The 21456-nt window shown below is 41.9% G+C and overlaps 1 protein-coding gene across 3 annotated transcripts in view; it reads right to left on the minus strand.

The window, feature by feature from the left end:
• The window catches only part of SRGAP1 (SLIT-ROBO Rho GTPase activating protein 1), a 146867-nt gene that overhangs the window by 71925 nt on the left and 53486 nt on the right, over positions 1-21456 (minus strand). For all 3 annotated transcript variants that reach the window (XM_048300795.1, XM_048300796.1, XM_048300797.1), the window contains exon 2: positions 1854-2049. In XM_048300795.1, the coding sequence (XP_048156752.1) occupies positions 1854-2049 (196 nt within the window). The remainder of the gene's footprint in view (positions 1-1853; positions 2050-21456) is intronic.

Below are 21456 nucleotides of genomic sequence, written 5' to 3' on the forward strand. Positions count from 1 at the left end.
CCAATTCTGAATTCCCATGACAGACTTTTTGCAATGTAGGCCCACTCCCAGCTTTAATATAGCAAAAAATGAAATCAAAGATGACTTCTCATTTCTTCTACACAAGGCAAAATGAAAATACATATAGTTCAGCAACTGTTTCACAGACGACAAAAACTTGTTTATAAAACTTGTCTTATGTTTTTATTGACATTTTAGTATCAAGTTTGCCTTTCAACTAACTGCTCTAAAAACTTGCTGCTCTTTTTTTTCTTTCTCTTTTACAGGGATTCTCCTTAAGTTAAAAGGATAAAGCACATGAAGATAAAACAGGCAGAAGTGGTGATGAATTGAGGGAGAAACTTCTCCAACTCTTGGCAAACTCTTCTGATAATTAGCTATTATCATTGTTAGAAATACGGCCTTTAATTCCCATCTAATTGTCTACTTTTAGCTCTCACCCCCAGAATCAAAGCAACAATGAATGATTAACAGACAAAAGTCTTTTCTTCATCAGTGCTTTGCTTTGCTATGAATCAGGAGTTAAGAAAGCTTCCATTTGTTTCAGATGGACATCGTAACAGTGTTACTTCACAGCAAGGGGTTTTATCAGCCAGGTCAGACAACATGAGCACTCCTGAAAGTCCATGCTGATATTACTTGGTCCTCACTGCTGATTCCACAGACCTTCCTGATTGTTCTGGGGGCAATGGTGGGAGCAGCTCAGGGGACCAACAACTAAAGCGACTTTTGCTGTAACCTCTTCTCAAAGCAGAGAACTGCAAGAACAAAGCCAAAGGCAGAACTCAAGTCATAACCCCCCATGCACAACTGCCAGTCTGGATTTAACATGTTTAAGAACAAGGAAAGATGTTTGTATGCACAGGGAAAAAAGATTTTGCCACAAGCAGAATAAAAGCCAGGGCTCTCTCTGAAGTGGTGACATATGCACAAGTTGGTTATTTCAGAGAATCAGTGATTCACTAAAACAAATTTTAATAAATATATATTAATGCTCTTTGAACAGTGCAAGCTGTATTTCATTAACCTTTCCTTTGCCAAGTGTATTTGGAAAAGACTTGTCCTGAAACAACAGTTCTATCTGTGTATCTCTAGCACAGCACTGAGTGAACAGTGGGAAAATTATTTTTTAGTTTTACAAACACAAAATACTGTTCTAAATCCCTAAGCATAACAAGGCCAGACACATGCATTCATTAATCAGCTCAAGTCAGGAAAATAACCACATGAGACTATGTCAGCAAGTGATGCACTTGAAACACTTCAGAAAACATACTGTACACAGTATGCCAGATACTACCTGCCCACTTGTTTTGCACAAAAGATACTATGCTATTAAAAGGATACATTAAATTGTAAACAATGCATAATGTTCACATCATCTTTATTTCCAGGAATCAGAGGGGTGAAGACACAGCCAAGTTCACATGCAACAACAAATCAGAAAGTTTTTTTATTAATGTCTTTTTTGTTGCTGTTGTAATGTTGACTGACCTTCATGCAGATACTTTAAAATCCTATCAACTCCACTAGAGATCAGCACACAGCTTCCAAGCCCTTATGTGGCTCTGCATCTCCTCTAGATACTGGCAGTATTTTGGGTGGTTTAAAATCCATATGGTAGGTTAAGGATAATATTTGTGCAACTTACCTTTTAATAAACTGAAACTACTTGTCAGAACCTGACCTGAGTAACTGCAGAGAGCCACATCAACAACAGTATTTAGGCACTCACCTACCTTTAACCGCAATGAGAACTGCTGCACTGCTAAGCAGCGGTGGAGATTTTAAACAGGCCTTGGAACCAGAAACAGGTACAACATGGGGGTGATGGGCAAGCAAGTTTCTCTTACTTGTACTGCTGATGATCCTTTGTACTTCTTGTTTTTGCCATGAACCTCTCTGCTAGTTTTTCCAGATTTCGGGAATACTCCATCTCTATTTCTGACTTCTTGCGGAAGAAATCCTGCAGATCCTGAAGAAGCTGCACTCTCATTTCAGTCTGCTGCTCCAGGCATTTCTGCTGCTCAACGAGTTGAGCTCGGATCTCTAATAAGAGAAACACATCCACTCAGGTCAGTGAAAGCAAATGAACTGAGTGTTACAAACCAAAATTACAAACACTCCAGTGTACTTCAGCCTCACAGCTACACCAGCTGGATCTGGATTTCAGCTCCCATGGTGGGATGCAGCAGCGGCAGATCTCACTTCTGCCACCACACGCTTAATGCCCAGCATCTCCCACCTGCTGTCTGTCTCACAGACGGCTGTGGCAGGGGCTCAGGACTCTGCTGGGCTCAGGTGAGCCTCCACCTTCCCCTCCCATCCTCCTTCTGGCCTCTGGCACTAGCACAACATTCAGCTTGGAGTGATCTCCTTGAAGAAGGTGGCGCTGCCCCGATGAATGGCTGGATAAACAAGCACCCTTTGGGCCAGGATGAGTCTGCTGACTGTCAGGTGTTCTATGCTGGCTGTATCATCATGTACACCACAGAAACAACCTTGTGATAAATTCTGGAGGCATTATCCATTGTAACTGTGCACAGGTAAGCTTCGTATCTGCCCCATCTGTGCCAGGGAGGAAACCAGTGTACTATACATGCATTCACCAAGGTTTTACAGCAAATACAGAGGAAAACATGTACCTGTATTTAGAGACAACTATTTGAAAATTTGCACAAGGTTCCAGAGACAGTAGTATATTTTTTTAGGATTAAAAAAAATCAGATTGTTTAGAAGACAATATATGCTCACAATCTCTTCTAGAGCAATAGGGAAAAGCCTCCAGATTTCTTACCACTTTTTACTATATGCAAAATTACTAAGTGGTAGGGTTTTTATTTTAGAGATTTCTGGGGTTTTGAAATTTTTTTTTTTGGGTTGGTATTTTTTTAGCACTTTTATTTCCTGAGTGCTAACCAGTTAAACACATTCTGAGAACACTTAGTCTAAAAAGATCCCTCTGGTTCTTTAGAGTTCATTACACTTTTGTCAGCTGCCCAGGCACAGTGTACTCCAGTACTGCGGAGTAAAAACAGGAGTAAACGCTTTGTGACAATAATAGATGTGTATATTTTTTACACAGTTTAATGCTGTAACAAGGATTTATCAATAGCAAAACACCCAGAAGTGATGCCCATGTAAATGCAAAATTGTTGTGAAATTTTACTTGATTCGTAATGACCTAACCACACTGTGGGCAAAAAGATACTGGAAATCTTCGATGCCCACAGCAGAGTTTGAAATAGAAGAGCATTCTAAAAGTCATGCTAGCATCACAGGGAACTGCAAACCACTAAGTAGTAATAACATCACAAAAAATTATCCGATGCATCTAGGATCTAAGGCATCCTTACTGATCTTAGAGCAGGTATGAAGGCAGAGATCCACTCTTCTGGGATTCAAGTATGTATACTGAAATAAGTTGTACAAGCACAGAAAAATGTTAAGCCAATATATTTGCTGGAGGAGGGAGACACTGCAGTATGTTCTTCCAGATCTCCCGAGAGCTACCAGCTGCTGTGTTAATCATTAATGAGACCATCCATTTTTACAGTCTGGGAGGTGAACCAAAAAATTCATGGTTTGGTTTTCACTTCAGATCAGTTTGTTGGAAAAGAAACCATGCCTCCAGCAAGGATCAGCCACTGTAATACAACACTGTATCAATGACACTCATGTACACAGAGGAGAAAATCGCATTGGAGCTGGAAGGTTAACAACAGAAACAGACACTCAAGACCACTTTTTTGGGTGTCTACTACTGTTGATATTGCAATAATGGAAAATTCCTGTTTATGGGAAACCAGTTGTACAGATTCACTGGTCAGAGGCAGCAATTTTGTCCATAAGCTGGAGTTTTTACTAAATCCAGATCCATGTACATGGTCCCTATACTTTGGCCATCTCCCTTTCCCACTCAAGATTTTCTAGCAGTTACTTTGAAAGCAGCGTTTTTTATGGAGCAACTATGTTCTGATTATTTTGTAGGTCAGTGTATCTTGCTGCTATAATTTTCTTTTTCAGGCAGGCTTTTACCATAGCAACAGGAATGAGCAAGATTTTAGAAACAGGAATATATGAATAGAAATACAAGAAACAATGAATAAGGGACAACAGATAAAATAAGAGAAAACTGCCTTAGCTTTTTGATGCTGTCTGGATTTCCAATGTACAATAGTGGCTTCCTTCAAACTTGTATTTTAGAAAACAAAATTGAAGCATGATCTATGAAAGCTGATGGAGATATACAAGCTCTGAGTAAGGTTGATAAAATTAGGGGCTCAGGGGGCTGCAGCTTTATGAAGGAAGATTTGTAATTTCTGGTTATTTGAATCTCAGAAAAGAGAAAGAACATGTTGGGTCCAAAAGGCTGAGCCTATGGCCTCCTGCTGGAGGAGAAAAAGGGGAGATGTATATCCCACTCATGCTGGCTGATCACAGTCAGTCCAGAAGTGACTTCAGCAGCAGTTCTCCTTCCAGTCTTTCATGTAATTCTACTCCTCCAGTTTGAAATTTTTCTTTTACTAAAAACATGTGTAATGCCATACTGGCAGGCTGAGGAGAGGGCAAGGAAAATGATCAGAAAATGTTGTGATTTCCATTTTCTGATGAGAGCAGTGGATTAAAAAAAATACCCCAACAACAAACCCCCAGAACAAGTACTGGCATAACAGGCAGGCAGCCTGAGCAGCTGTGTATGACAAAATCACAATTGTCCAGGTACTATTAACTATAATAGACTACCCGTTACCTATTGCTATGGAAAAATGCACTAAGGCAATGCCATTTTCTTTAACCAGTTCACATGTGTGATGTCCCTAGGGCTAGAAAGAGTGGCATGGAAAATTGCTGCACTGTATTCAAAGAAACAAAGCCAGTGAAGTCCAAACTCCACAGATACAGAGACAGGTGCAGCAAGTAAGAGAAGGGTGCCTGTCCTTACTCTTATTTTGCTGACACATTTAAATTCGAAGTCAAATTGGTACCAGTTGTAATGGACAATGACGTTGTCCTATTCTGCTGTGCTGAGTGGCTGATGTCAAATTTCCAGGCTATTTTGCGCCAGGAAAAGGCCCATTTAAACCCTGGACGAGTTAACACCTTCTCCTTCTTTCTCTTGGCAGCTTTAAGTCATGCTCACTGGTTTTCTGGCCAGGGGCTGGCTCAAAAGAAATCCCATCCATTTATACTGCAGCTTGAACAGACTGATATCACATCAAATGGAAAAAAAATTAAATCCACCCTACACTTTGTCCAAGATTTGCACACACAGTCAAAGCGAGGAAGCAGTTAATGTGACTGCAATTAGATCAATAAAGTGGGTAAAGTTTTGTTTCTAAAGATTTTAATGTTAAAAATTATTTTAGTTATGCCCTCACAGACACTCTCCACTAGAATTACTGCATTAAGTATAAAATTAGATTTTGTTTATGCCAGTTTTGAAGATATAACTCTAACCTTTCAACAAATCTTTATTTCCTTGACAAGTGGTTAAATCTGTGCACCATGAAAAGTAAAGAGACAAGATTACAGTTGCTTTGAAAGTTAAGTCAGAGCAGATGAAGCTGAACTACTGACATCACCCAAATCATAATCAGAAATAACTCATCAAGGTTACCTCTTTGCACACAGTACAGTACATACAGACAGTGATTTACATAGCACTGCAGTAATACACTGTACTACCCTGAAGGACATGTATGTAACCAGTGACAGGCCAGCGCCCTACCTGAAGGAACCTGTGGAGAGATACACTACAATGTGACACAATGATAATGCTGGCTACACACCAGCATGGAACAAAGTTCTTCACCTTCACTTCCCACACAAAAGCACCAGGCACCACCAAACATCCCAAAAAAGTCACAGGAAACCCTCTGCTGACCTCAGTAGCTGCACAACTTCTAAACACATGGTATTAACCAAATTAACCCATGGACAGACCAACACTGCATGCAGACTGCTGCCCTGCTGCAGAACTCCCCACTGCAACGCCCACCCCCATCCCTGCCCTGTGGTACTGCAGTGCTCCAGCCGTGCTGCACTAGGCTATGTCTAGCCTTTCAGACCTTGGAGACCTTTCAGACCACCACAAACTCATTACCAACTCTCGAACAAAGCAACTGTAAAGAATGCTTCATGGTGCTATCAACACCTGCCAGAAGATGCTTCCTGTCTGAGCCACCCCAAGAGCTGTTGCAGCCTGCCACTCTTAGCTCCCATTTAAGCGGAACTAACTTTTGTGCTTGCAGAGCAGCCCTGACATGGGCTTTGGTGTTTGGTGAAAGCTCCGGAAAATGCCACAGAGCAGGACATGTCTCCCTGGTCACCCCCCTCAGCTGCACCGCAAGCCTCCCACCTGCTGCCTCACCCTGCCTGGCAAGGAGCTATATTTAAGTCATGATTACAATATACAAACTATGCAGACATATTAATCCAGTAGCATTACTGGATAATCATACCAACAGCCTCAGGGCCTCACCCTGCAAAAGATCACAAAAGCAAGTAACTCAACAGAACTCTTCAAGAGTACAGCGGCTCTCACAAGACATAGTTATGTTTGCAAGTTTTATCTCTTGGGTAGCCAGACAAAGGCATATCCCCTCCCATTTTTCTTCAAATGCCTCCTTCACGGGGGGAAAAAAAAAAAAAAAAGGAAAAAAATTAGATTAGTTTTAAAACACTCAGAAATGTCTCATCAAATGCACTAAAACCAATACGTGGTATCTTAGACTTTGCATTTCTAAACCATTACACTTAGGCATTTTTTTTACCCCAGTGAGCTATCAACACACATATCCCCTCATTGTCATGCCAGTGATATCCAGATCATATTTCATAGGAAATATTCAGACCTTAAATTCAGCCTAGATATAATGTGGCCACCAACATGTGTTTATAATTAAGCAGCTATTGCAGCATTAATCATCTTGCAGTTCCTCCTTGAGGACACTTGAGTCTTACATGCCTCTCATTGTGCCCCAGTTACTTAGCTAGAAGAACTGCTCATGTCTACCCCTGCTGCTAGAAGCTGAGGTGCTGCATAGGGGGACGGATCATTTCAGTTTCATTCCAGCCATTGCCTTTGTAAGGACTTGGTTCTGGCTTCTTTGTCAAGATGAGCAGAGCTTTGGTCCAGCTGCATGCAGCTGGCCAACATCTGCAGTTTAGGTTTTGTTTCAGAAAGCACTTATCTCCAGCCCACTGAGGATGCTGCCAGCAGAGAAACTGCAGCAGGAATCACTGAGAGAGGCCTGGAGGTGTCCCTGTGCACAGCTAGTACTCCTTAATGCCATGTCCCATCAGTGCTCCCACACTTCCCAGGGACATTATTGTTCCTCTCAACAGACAAGAAGATAAAGATGATGAGAGGTATCAGATCAATGGTGGATGCACAGACCCAGCTGCCAATACTTGTCTGAGATACACAACCTAAAGATGCTAGTGCTGGAAAGTTTTTATTTCTCAGAGACTTGGCTAGAAAGCTATTCAAGGATTTCTATGACAAATGGCGAGGGAAGCTCTGTGGTCAGCAGGGAGTCTGGCTCACACTCTCTCCCAGGTCCTTACTGCCATTTTCTTTAACCACAATCAGGAAAATCCACTTCAAAAGCCAGGAAATTCCACCAGACTGACAGCTAATGAGAGATGCTGGGGTAAAGATCTTGGAGGCTGCTGCAGAAATGCCTTTAAATAGATCATGAGCCTGTACCACAACATTAACATTCTATGACAGACTAGGGGAAATCACTTCCCTGTGTCCACCACATAAGAGACAGTGATGCCCTTGAGCTTCCATAGGCAGGGCTTTTGTGGACTTTGTTCTACCCTCACCCCCACCAGTTTCACTTAGTATATTGAGTATACAGCTTTATACATGTTTCCATTTAAAATGCAACCTTTGCCATGCACACCCCAGCATTAATGTTTGACTTCGTGCTATTTTCCAGAGAATCAATTTCAGATTTTTTGTTTGTTTGGGGGTTTTGGGGGATGTGGCTGACGTTGCTTGTGACAGATCACGTCTTCAGGCTGTAGTGTAGAAATGGATGGGGAGTGAGAATCACGCCTGGTATCTGAAGGGCTGTACAAAGAGTCAGTAATCTGAAGCCCCTGCTGACATCTGTCAACCCCTTTAAAAACTGTAAACCACGTTCATTCAAGCGCTTTGGCATCCTTACAGATAAAAACCAATCCTTGTGCAGCCATTAGCAGGAAAGCTGGTGTAGAAGCCACTTGCAGGATGCAGACAATTGTTTATGGGTCACTTCAGTTGTCCTGCTCAAACAAAGGGAGCAGAGAAACAACAAATCCTCTCCTTGAAGCTGCAAATTTCATTCTACACATTCAAGCAAACACACTCCTGTCTACTACAGTCACAGACTGGGCAACACCATGCTCCCATGCAGAATCCTGTAACTGGGGGATCCCAGTGGACAGGATTCAAAAAGGGCAGCTGCATTAGGGCATCTTCCACCTTCCAGATCCTTTTGAAATGAGAAGACATGTCTGGAAGAGCCAAGAAAATCTCTAAACATAGAAGAAGAAGCTTTTCTTCTTGTTGTTCTTGGACTAATGCCCTCCTGCTATTCACAGCCACAGCTGCTGGTCACTTGGCTGCCTACAGTCCGAGTCTAAATGGAGGGCAGTATGCCAGCTCATGACTTGGCAGGACACTTTTGCCACAGTGCTACTGCCAAGCAACCATGAATTTAAGCAAGCAGTCTTCCTGCACCACATTTTGAGTGCCACTGCTTTTGTGGCAACTGCTCCTTTGCACACATAACTAAGTGCTGGCACTATATCCTACCAAATCTTGAGCCCGGCATACTCTGTCCTTGTAGTCACAGGAGCTGGGATTGAGGGCAAAAAATTCTGTCCCTCAGAGGAGAAGGAACTTTATATTGCTCAACAGCAAAAGCTCATCTCATCTCAAAATACTGCCAACCAGAAGAGTAGAAAGCAAAGGGAAAGATGCCTCCTCTGCATCAACAGTCTGATTCAAGGTCTTTCATCAGAGTGACCAGCCCTAATCTCCTGCTGTGGGAGCAGATACTCTCCCAAAATCCAACTGCCCCACTTCTACATGAGCAAATCAGCTCTCCAAACAAAGACAGAGAGAGAGAGGGAGGGAGTGAGGAAAAAGGAGTCTGTGCAACTGTCTGCCAAGCAGATAGGTGATCACAAAGTAGGTCTCTAAAAACCCATTTAGGGCATCTAAACTGTCAAGATCTATGTGAAAACTTATTCTGAAGCTTCTGACGGGCTTCGACCATCCTTTTTTTTATGCTTGTTAAAGATATCATGAGCCTTTCCTTGCAGACTTAAAATTTTGGGCACATGAGAAAATTAAGAAGAAATCAGTATGCCCAAATCTTTTGTATCTTCTCATCAATGATGTATCTGCCAATAGAACAGAAAAATGACTCATGGGTCTCCTCTGAAAAATTCTTTGCACAATGTCTTGAAGGCCTGATTGGCATTAGCACTCTATGAGACAAAAAATCCACACAAACCAGGGGGTCCAATAGGAAAGAAAACCCAGTTTGTCACGATCTGAATAGCAATGAAAACCTAATGCTCTTAATTAGCTTCCTTACTTGTAAACTGAGTGAAATCAGGTTGAGTTCCTGCCTCAGCTGCTGCAAGGATGGAGGATGCTGAGGATGCTGATGATGGAGCTGCCTTGGATAGTGCAGCAGTATCCACTCTGCAACAAACACTGCATCACCTGTCCACTGACACTACCCTGAAATGACTCCAGTCTTAGTACGGGCACACATCCTTTACCTCCAGAGAAGCAGAAACCTCCTGACCATACCGATGTGGGTACAGATTGCATGCAGACCAGCACCACTTCATTTTGTTAATCTCTACTTATTTGTCACAATAAAACCCTTCCTTCCTTCTTAATATCTCAGGTGGAGACTTGACAAGTGAAAACATCTGAAAGCCTTCTTCTAGAAATGAGATGTTGAGAGATGTGCCTTTTCTTGACAAAAATATTAATTATTCTGAACCTCTGGCAGGTGACATAGCTCTTAAGATGAAGAGTTATGCTGGTAGAAGTGCAGGCCAGGAACTCTTGAGCAGCAGGATAAGCAAGAAAGTAATGAAACCTGTACATCAGACAGATAAGGCATCTCCTGTACATTGATAACTATCACTATGATAAGACTCAGAAATTAATAACTAGAGAAAATGCCCTCCCTACATCCTGTGAAAATGATTCTCCATGCATGGCACATCTTTAGGAGGTCAATAAAACATCTTTAGGATGACACACACCCTGGTGCATGCCATAAGTAAGAGCATGCATTTGACACAGCCATGACTTTCAGTGACAGCTCATTAAGTCCCAAGGTGAAGTAATAGCGCAGTTAAGCACAAAAAGGAAACAGTAATCTGTGCTGTGTGCCAGCATTTTACCCATATTCCTTTTCAGTCCAACCTAACATACAGTAAAATACTTTCACTATTGCTCCAACCCCCCAACTTAATATATTGGGCACCTTTTGTTTTTCTTCTAAACTAAATCTGTACTTTTTTTTCAGTGAGACAAACAGCTATGCCACTGAGATGCCTCCAACACCAGTTTTTAAACTTTATGGACATATCCCATGCTAATTACTCACCTGAGAACATCCTTGTAGTTACTTAAGGCCCTGTCTGCCCCAGCCCACCAAGTGGGGCAAAGAATGCTGCTTGGGATGCTGGCACAATTCTGGGCAGAGCATTAGCCCCTGCCCATGAGCACCCTCCTTGCCAGCAGCACAGAGCAGGGATGGTCCCCACAGCCCTGCATTGGTGAGGTGGCAGTGGAGATTAGAGCTCCTCACTCACCCACTCAGTGCTGAGTCAAGGGTGGCATCTACTACCCAGCAAATCTTTGAATGAAATTCTATCACCATGCTTCATACTTCTTGTACAGATTTGACTGCAAAAGTGCAAGTCTGGCTGAGGAGTATGTCTGTCAGACGAGATGGACCTTGATCTGCATAATTTTTTAGTGGAGACTTGGCCTAAGTCTGCAAAGCAAAGCGCCATTGAGGGATTAGTGGTCTTCTGAGCATGTCTGTGATATTATCCAAAAGTAAATTTCAGTGTCTTGTCTCATTTTCACATAGCAAATAATACTGAATTTGACTCAACAGAGGATTTAAGAAAAAGGACATCACATTTTGGGAATGGAAAAACAAAAGTTCTGTATGCCAAACTTTGAGCAGAAAATTTGTGTTTTTACTAATTAAACAAAGGAATAACCCCTATCATGATGGAATTTATTCTGTCTGTGGGAATACTAGTAAGTGTAAAAAAGATCATCAGATAATCACCATGCTGGTTGATTATAACTATTATACAAGTAGCAGTAACAGACAGGTATTTTTGTATGTCACCTAATTAATAAGACTGTATAAATTCTGCCATGCTTCAAATACATTTGTCTATGTACCACTCTGATTTGGTAAAAGGTGTAATGCCTAAGTGAGAAAATAAAACACCTACCACAAAGGAAGGTTTTCTGATAAGTTTGAACCCAATTACTCAGAGCCTCGAATTTCACTAACAGCAGCTGGGAAAAAACAAATCCTTCAGTGTCACAGAGCAGGTTCTTCCTGCTACAGGGAAGTATAAATTGGACTGCGGACCACATTTAATTAAATTTATCTTCAATGGTTACAGCAGGAGGAGAAGAAAGCCCCTACCACCCAAGGTTCCTGATAATGGGAATAGAAAAAAAATATCCCATGAGACTGGAGGTAACTGTTGCTTACTCACTCAACAGTAAGACAAAGAATAGTATCTGCAATAAATGAAATTTGGGCTAAAATAATTTGTGTATTTCCAGGTCCCCTGGAAACAGTCTTCAATCTATTAGAAGTTAAAAAAAAAAAAAAAAAGAAAAATATCACTCCCATTTTCTTTAATGACATGAAATATCAGAACCAACAAAATTTAAAGTCGATGATTTGTAGAACCCAGTATCTGCATCGCCTTTCTGCATTACTTCACTGTTTTGTGTATTCCGCAAATGGCTCTCTCCAACACACATATGGGTGATTAGGGTTTCCAGCAGGGCTCTGATGATTGCTCTATGGAAGCAAAGACACCAAGAACAGCTGTAGGAAACAGATGTGCCACTTAGGGCACCTTCAGTGAATGGACTAGGGATGAATAATTCACATGCTTAGTTCAGAATTCCTTTATTTAAAAAGGAGATAAAACCCCTATTATTGCCTATGTTTTTAGCCTATCTCCACTTGGAAATAGACATTCTGGTAGCCAAAGCTGCATTGGAGTGAGTAAAGGAGAAGAGATGCAATGGGCAGGGCAGTAGCTGGAGCTCCTAGGCCCTTTCCCAGGCTAAACTGAAATTGAGTCTTGATGTTTGTAAGTATAAAGTTCCAGCTCTGAGAAGCACATCAGCAGCCATAGCAGCTGGATGGCAAAGTGGTAACCTGCAAAAGTAGTTATTCTTTATTCTGGGAAAAAACAGAGTTTGGCAATTCACAGAAGGCAGTGCACAACTTAGTGAAGAAATGAAAGATGTGACATCTACGAAGGAGAAATCTCCATCTTGTAAGAAGATCATCATCCAAACATAACCAAAATACTAGGGAAATTTTTTTGAAATAATAAATGCAGTAAACAGGGATACCAACTGGGGAAAAAAGCAAGGGTAGTTGGAAGGACAAACCAGACGTATGAGCAAGCAATATGAGTCTCATATGCTTCTGACAATTTGCCAAAGGAGGTTTTATTCTGAGTTAAGTTTCCTTAACCAGGAATAGTCTAAATACTCCTGATACTGGTTTTACAACAGTGCTAAATTTCCAAATGCTTACCTTAGGGCCGCTCTTTTTTTTTTTTTTTTTTTAAACAAAGATGAGTTAGAGTCAGTCAGGAGCACTGGGAAAGAGCTGAAACAGAAGGATTAAGTAAAGACCAAAAAGTCATAAGGTGTGGCAGTGCACACCTACTCAGGCCAGATGAACCCAGGATTGCAGTAGCCAAACTTCTGACAAGAATTTGTCCCCTTTCCCTGAAAGTGGCTGCTGTGACCAAGAAGGCTGGAGAGCATCTCCTGGAAAGGGCAGGGGGAGCAGAGAGAGATGCCAGTGTTTTCTAGGCAAGGAAATTGCTACTTCTGCATTAAATAAGTTACTGAAATTCTCATCAGACATATTAATAAAACAAAGACAGGTAGAGAGATAAGGAACAACCAGGTCAGTTCCTGGAAAAGAAAACTACCGTGGCAAGCCATTGGAGTTACTTAAGCTTATCAACAGATAGTGGGTAACTTAAACCCAGCTGACCTTCAGTTTCAAATTACCTGCAATCCTTTGCCTCAAGTTACCTGCAGTCCTGTGCCTCAAATTATTCTATTCCTGTTCCATTTAAAACCTATCAACAAACCTTAAAGGGCACAAAAATACAGATAAACCAGTTAAAAAAAGCATTTATTCTTTCCAGTTTCTGCAAAACATGCATTTTTTGCCACAACCTCCTTCCTGCACCTAGTCTGTCAAAGTACAGTGACAGTGCTTACTGAAGCATCAGTCCTGTCCTCTCTGCCTGGACAGACATTTTCATCTTAGTGCTGATCTTCTGCTTTGTCACTCTGGTGATAATCTGTCATAATCCTGTCATGTAAAAATCACGAAGAAAAGAAGACTACCTCTGCATTAAGTTCAAGTCACCCCAGCTGGCTCAGTCTAAAACTGTAGATTACTCATGTCCAAGCTGGGTATTATCTGAAAGACCTCCGCTGTGGTTTCTCTATAAAACAACAATCATTTCATGACTAGCTGACCCTTCCTCAGGACAGTCATCTATCAGCCAGCTCCTACGTCCAGCTTACCATACGCCTGCTCAGTGCTGAACACAGTGCCAAGCTCAGATGAGACTGCAGGCAACACACATCAAACGCTAATGGTGAAACCACAGCAGTCTGTGGGTGACTTCCCAGACCACAGGTGCCACGACCTGTTTGTGGGCATGTCCAGAAATACTGTTCAGAAACATACAACACCATTACTATAAATTTCATTCCACCTTCACACAGGGCTGGAAACTGTACGATCCTGGTGTCCCACACTATATTTCTAAACACAACCTTACTACAAATAGCAAGGTCCAAATGATGGGAGTCCAATCTAAACAAGTCGTGTGACCAAAAAGCTTGGAGATGTATTTTTACTTGTTTACACAAACTTCCAGGTTATGAAGAACAAGAATAAGATAGCCAGGAGACACTGTGAAAGGGGTTTGAGTAACATTTATTTTTGTCTGCTTTGAAGGAACAAAATGCTGATAGAAGGGGAAAAAAAAGCTCTTTACCTAGAATGAAAAGCAAAGACAGTAAGTGCTCAGTATTTAAGCATTCTGCAAGTTAAGCCTTTCTGATGCACTGTTCCAGATAATGGTTCTTTCCCAGTCTGTAAAACCCAGTTCCATCCCAAATTAGCATTGGCTTTAACCAATGAGGTCAAATTTTGAGAAAATAAAGAACTTCAGGCATGAAGAAAGACTTGTCAGAAGACTCAACAGAACTGTAACACTCAAATGAATCCAGCTAAACTCACCAGGAACCCCCTCTCCCAACTTCCAAACAAAATGAATTTGCTTGGAGAACAATCAATCCTGCCCAGAACTGTGTAAATCATGTGGAAATTGCTTGCAAATATAGAAATCTACCAAGGAGTTACAACGACTTATTTTTCTCCCCTAGAGCTCTATTTACAAAATTGCTTGAGACACGAGTAGGCAAAAGCCTCCCTTGGTGTGGAAGATCAGTGCACATGTTACCCAGTAAGCTTTTCCTACTTCCCACAGAGAGAGTCCTCTAACCATTCAGGTACATGGCACTCTTGAAGGAGATTCAGATCAGAAAAGCCAATAGCCTGAACAGAAAAAGCTGTTTGTAAGCCAGATTGCTAGAAACAAGTTTTCCAGCAGACCTACAAACAGTTCATACTCAAGCCAAACAAGCTGCTTGAGCTTCTCAGAGTGGGTGGAAAAGCCACCCAGAATTAGTGTAGTCTCTGACAGAAGCAACGTGATGAGATGGTAACTGAAGACCTGTCTCATGTCCTTTGAGTGAGAAGCACATCTGCAACATTTTAACTCTGTTGAGTTAATTAGCTTCTTGAATCATCACTAAGGCTAGACAGAAAACCAGCATTTTCATAGAAATGCACCAGAGTTCTGTCAGGCTAGGACACTTAAAACTTTCAAAAAAGATCCTTCCTCTCAAAGCACCTCCTCACTGCCATCCTGTATCAAGGGTGTCACTCAGTTTGACCTGCCTCTGTCCCTCAGGTGTTTTGCTGGGAATGCTAAGCTGGAGAGCCTGCCTTTCCTGAGCACTTCCTGCACTCAGTCCTGCAGACAGAATCGCTGGCAGAGCTGCAGATGCACCCGAGTTGTGCAGAAAAAAGAAAGATACTTTCAAAGCATATCTTTATCCATGAGGATGCAAGCACAGTGCAGGCAGGGTTGATGTAAAATAAAATAAAAAAAACCAAAACTAATCAGGAAAGCCCTTAAGCATTCTGATTTAACAAAGGAGAACAAACATATTCATTCCAAAGCACCTAATGATTTTAATTAAAAATTTCCCTCCTCTGCAAAGTTTCATTCTTTTAATTTATAAAAAGCTTGTAATTAAGATGTAAATGGAAGTTCCAAACCTTGCCATTTCCTGCGCGAAGAAAATTCTGATTTTTTTTTTTTAATATGTCATTAGTTGGTTTGATTTAGATAGAAATTTTATCATTTAAATCTCCAAGTAAAAAGACCTAAACAACTTCTGCCAAAGGAATTTTAAGGCAAGAAATAAAAGCTTTCAGTGACGTAACAATAGTGGATCCAGGAGAATAAGCAGCCTTGCAGAGGTTGCATCTGGCACGGGAATACTGGACAAGACTGTCAGCATTCTCCCGAGCGCCAGATTTCTTCCAATTTGCACCTTCAAACCTATGCATTTGTTCACCGAGATACAGTAAGAAAAAGTGCTGTTCTTGTTCCTTGTGCTGCCACACAGTGCATACTCCATCAGCTCAGCAGGGTGACATATCTCAGACACTCGGTCTTATTAGAAACCCGCTCTCGTTAGCTATGCAAGAGAACACACTGTCTGGCCAGTCGCTGCTCCTAGAATGTCAAACACATCTGCCTCTGATATGGGCTAGATTCCTCACCACCTACATCCTTCCTCTGGATTCCTCTGTGCATGGTTGACTTCAGGATGGTGCTCCCAAGAAAATGAATCCAAAATTACCTTGGTAACAGTTTCAGGTCTCCTTTTGAAAACGGGTTTTTGGATGAGATTTTTTGGAAACTGTATTCCCACTGCCCGATATGGACATCCTGATAAATGCTGCTGTTGCTCAAGAACCTCTGCTGATGTTCTCTGAATGCAAGGAGGGAGGGATAGCAAGAACTTTAATTGTTTGGGGGCAAAACAAAATACTTTCAGCATCTTTTTACACAGGCACTAGGCAGCCATGTACAACACCCTGGTTTGAGGATGCTCCTCTATTTACCAGGATGTTTTACTTTGCAGACATATGCTCCCTCTGTATTCCCCATATGTTTTTGGGGTTTTTAAAAAATAAATTTGGAGGAGCAGAATCATTTGCTCCATTTCAGGCAGCTTAATATGGCAAACATTTGGATGAGCATCAGAGGACAGAAGAATCTGCTGGATGAATACATGAAATTTTGAATTGAAAGACTGAAAAACTCTTTTGTAAAAAAACAGAACAAGATTTTGTGACATTAATGACATTCCTTATTAAAGACTGTAGACAAACATCTCAATACAGATGTGCTACTTCAGAAAAAAATAGAGCAAAGGCCAGGTCAGCTCAGAAAACTTCCTTTTCTGCATAAAAATACAGAATACTGCACCATCTTCAATATGAGACACCCATTGTTAAGGTCTGGTCTAGAAAGCCATTCACAGCTCACAACAGCAGCAGTAACGATCAAATGAATGGATGCACAGTCGTGCTCATTCTTGCGAAGCACAGAATGGTGACCTTTCTATCAAACATGTCCATCTAAATCCCAAACCACTGTCTGACAAATGCTGCACATACAGGAACAATGCGGGGTTTGTGTAGCATTAAGTATCCCACCCCAGAACTAATGCAGGAAAGACAGGAGCTGCCTGGCTAAGGGTGAAGACAGTACAAGCGTAACACCTGGGAAATAGGGATTTTATTCTCAGTTTTCACTAGATTCTCGTGTGATCTGAGAAGATGTTTTACCTTCTTCTGTGACAGAAATCAACAAAGCCCCGTCACTTATTCACCCATTCCAAAATATTTTTGTACCCTACATTTTTTTAACTTCCTTAAAAAAAAAAAAGAAGAGAAAAAGAGCAAAGAAGTGTGTTGCTTGGTGTTTTTTAGTAAGTGACATTCCAGTAAGAAGTTTGATTGTTACAAAGGACCTAAAGTACTTTTAAATGAAGGAGTATTATCTCAATATGAAGCTAAGAGTGGTTGCTGTGAATAAAAGCAAAACCTTCCAGTTTGACAGGACTGTATTTGGCCATGGTTTCTCTATCATGGGCTACTTACCACTGCCTAAAATCCAGCTGACCTCAGACAACAGCAGGCAGGCAAACCCAAGCTCTGACATTCAGGAAAAAACAATGAAGGGGGAGGATGAGCATATCTTTGTGTTCTGGAAGCAAGACCTATGTGATTCTTTGAGGAAAAAGGAAATGCAGCAGAACAAAAACCCAACAGGCATCCTATATACTGCAGGCACTATCAAAATTAGAATTGTTATTAATATTATAGCAAATCTGGTGTTATGAGAGACCAGAAACCTTACTGCCTATCTCTGCACTTGATGTTAACAGTCTCCATCTGACCACCCTTAGCACACTGCAGAGATGCAACTTAAGCTGACCTAAGCTGGATCGAGAGCAGCGCATCTGTGCTAATGTGCGTTATGTGTGCTTAGGGTGTTGATCTTGCTAAAAATTAACAAGGTAAAAACGATTATCCCTCATATCAGCTCTCACTGCAACTACACCGCTGCCACTGTGAGAGTAGGAAGGCAAGAACATATGATGGGGGCTAAGAAGGCTACTGCAAACCAGAATGGTAATGGGACCTAAAGTGCAGATGGACTGAAGCTTTGGCTGATCTCTCTTAGCTGATTAACTGTGGCCTGTTAAGAAAATATATGGGCCCACCTTCCCTCCTCTCCCTGGTTGCTCACCCCCTCTTTCCTTCTAGACCTTCCAGAGATAAGACACATGAGGCTGCATGATCTGTCAGACCAAGGCCTGAATCCAACCAGAAAAAAAAAAAAAATCAGGTGAGGGAATTGAGGGTAAGGATTGTTTTCCATCCATGCAGATTCCCTTACAATGGGGTTACATTATCACTCTGGCCTAGGAGAGTTCATCTTCCACCTTGCTTCTCTTTCAGCCACTGATTCAGAGCAGCAGCCAAATGCCATGCACTCTGGGGTCTGCTCCCTGGGAGAACTGCTACTCTCTCCACAGATGACAGAGGGAAACCAGAGAAACCATCCCCTCTCCAAAAAGGTTTGATGACTCTAAACCATTAGTTTCTGTATAATCCATTTTTCACACTGGAACACAGCTCCCTAGCACCTCACACAGGAAGCAGCAGCCCCCCCATAACAGCAGTCAGGGAGGAGCAGAAAGAACAACTGCAAGTGCAGAAAGAACAACTGCGCTTTGGTTCAAGCGCAGCGGCACATGAACCAAAATTCACCTAAATCAGTCAGATATGTAGTCACACATACCAGGAAAAAAAGAGTAAGAAAAGTCCTGTTTGCCCTGCATGATACACTGTCATCTGATCATGTGCTCTGCTGTTTCTCACAGTGCCTGGCATAGGCACTGTCTTATCTGTCAGCTGTGCATTAGACACCCCGGTGAAATACTTGCAAGGATACATTTCCCTAGAAGTGACACTCTGATGCCTTGGCAAGAGTAATGGCACTAATGCCAAGGGCTCACTGGCTTCCAGTCCAAATCCTACAGCACAGGGGCAATTGCTATTACTGTCAGCCATAAAGTACAGTGGATATTGTCAAGCACTTGACTGAAAATGCATGCGTAAAGCATTAACAAGAAAGATGATACAGCTTCCTCCTTGATAAATGACTCTCTTGCCTAAACTCTGCAGCAGGAACAACCACACATTTCACCGTTATTTCCTGTGGAAGAATTTCCTTTTGGTTTTGCGGATCAGACCATCATTTAACACGTCCACCTCACTACTGGATTTGCAGTGGTACAGAGTAGCAATCCACAGGATTCTATGCCTCTGGAAGGCAAGCATTCACATTAAGTAACTAAGATACAGGAGTACCTAGTTCAGGAACCTAATACTCCTCATGCAGCCAACCACGAAAGAAATCCTCCTGCAGGGAATTCGGAGCAGGTACAACTCCCAGAGTGAATACCTCGTCCACCACCTTTGTTCAGGTTGCCAGACCTGAGGGTCCCGGGACACCTGTAACAAGGGACAGATCAGCCAGTGCTGAGAGGACATGGGAATGTGAAGCAATTGAATAATGGAGAAAGCTGGGGAGGAAACCGTCTGTCATATAATTGCTTCTTCATGTGTGCATTAAGTCTGAGGCACGGAAGTGTCAGGATGTTATTCACTATGAGGAAAAGGAAATACCTTATCCTGTAGGTCTGGTTATTTTTATTGGAGAGGGAGAGAAGACTCCCATGACATGAGTTGGCTCTCTGAAACAGCTAGTCCCAGGGAGGTAGGACATCGATCCATGGCACTGCTCAGGGCTTCTCCCTTTAGTGAAAGGCTGGATACAACATTAGCCCGTGCATCAATGCACGAAAGGGACACATTTGTCAAGCAGGAGCTTGGCCAGGTCACCAGCTGGCTACTAGAGATATGCTAGACAGGGACACATACTGCTGTTTTCTGAAGAAGTAGAAACATGCCTCCTTGCTGTGCACCGGATTAGATTGACTTGAGACAACCTCTCCTGCACCAGTGGGATGCCTTTTCTGACTACAACAACACTTCCCTTATTGCTTCTGGTCTTTCCAACTAGTTTTTTCTTCTGTTAGGGATAGAATGTAATATATTTGATGTTCTAAGGCAACTGCTTAAAAGCTCCATGGAAGATGATAGCCAGCACTTATTATGGAGCAGAGGCGCTTAACTGATGTTGAAATGCCAAGTGCAGATGTTGGAGTGCCAACACAAAAGAAGTTATGAATGCCTACAAACATACTAGTCAGGAAAGAGTGTAATTATGGCAATTAAATACGGAACAAAACCAAATATCCCTTTGTTCAAAGGGACTTAAAACTATAAAACAAATATATCAGAAAGGAAATGCTGGGGCAGAAAAAGCATTCATAAGAACAAACAAAGAGTTGTCTGAGAAGAAAGCAATTATAATTATTATGTCACATCAAATGCAATAGATAACTTACTTCCACAAACAAATGCATTTGAAGGGATTCTACAAGGAACTGAATCCTGTGTTAATGCTTTCCAGGTGTAAGATGATAGCTAGAAAACCACAATAATGACAAGCCCATAACTATGGCAGAATGAGAAGCTCTAATGGGGTTATAATCTTCTCCGCAGAGCTCAGCTGGCCTGGCTTGATTTCCTCTATTATTTTCAATCTTAAAGAAACACTACTAGATTCAACTCAGTCATCTCCAAGCCATCAGAGGGAGCCACCCTGTGACTTGAACTTTATGGGTTTTGGAGGGTTTTGCTGACATGTTAAAAACATACTCCCCAACAAAAGATGAAAAACTCCTGGGGAATCAACGCTGTAAACGAAAAGAGAAACCTAACTAACAGTGAAATTCACAGGGATTAAAAAGCCAAGAGTCTGAAAAGCATTTCACCCTCTAATCTTTTGAGCTAAGTGTTTTCCTCAAGGATTCACTGCTGTTGTTTCCAGGTGACTGTCATGACCTCACGCTGGCTGCTGGTCATCAAAACGGAGCATGTGATGGACCCCCAGCTCAGATCTACCATATTCCAAACAGCCAAGTTCCAACAGTGTTCCACTGCTGATCCTGTATCAGTGTTATTCTTCTTATCCCTCATGCCCTCTTCCTTTTTGTGCTACAAAGACACAGTTGTTTATCTTGGAAGCTCACTTTCAGTCCCTTATCCTCCCTCTCAATTTTTCCTCCTTGGCTTTTCTCAGGCTACAGGGCATGGTGAGAGCTCTGGAGAAGGCTTATACATCTCATTTCATCTCTTCCTGCCTATCTGCTGCCAGGGAGTGAAAAAGATGGCAGGATCTCTCTCCTCTTGCTGCCATCATATACTGTGGAAGAAAAAGTGGTTTTGTCACTCCATACACACTGCAGGGGAGAAAAGGTGTTGAGATGATCAGAGTATCCTGTTTTCTTCTGCTGACCTTAGGGAAGTCAGGCACAAGGGACCT

This window comes from Corvus hawaiiensis, chromosome 4, assembly GCF_020740725.1.
Source record: "Corvus hawaiiensis isolate bCorHaw1 chromosome 4, bCorHaw1.pri.cur, whole genome shotgun sequence".
Taxonomy (NCBI): Eukaryota; Metazoa; Chordata; class Aves; order Passeriformes; family Corvidae; genus Corvus; species Corvus hawaiiensis.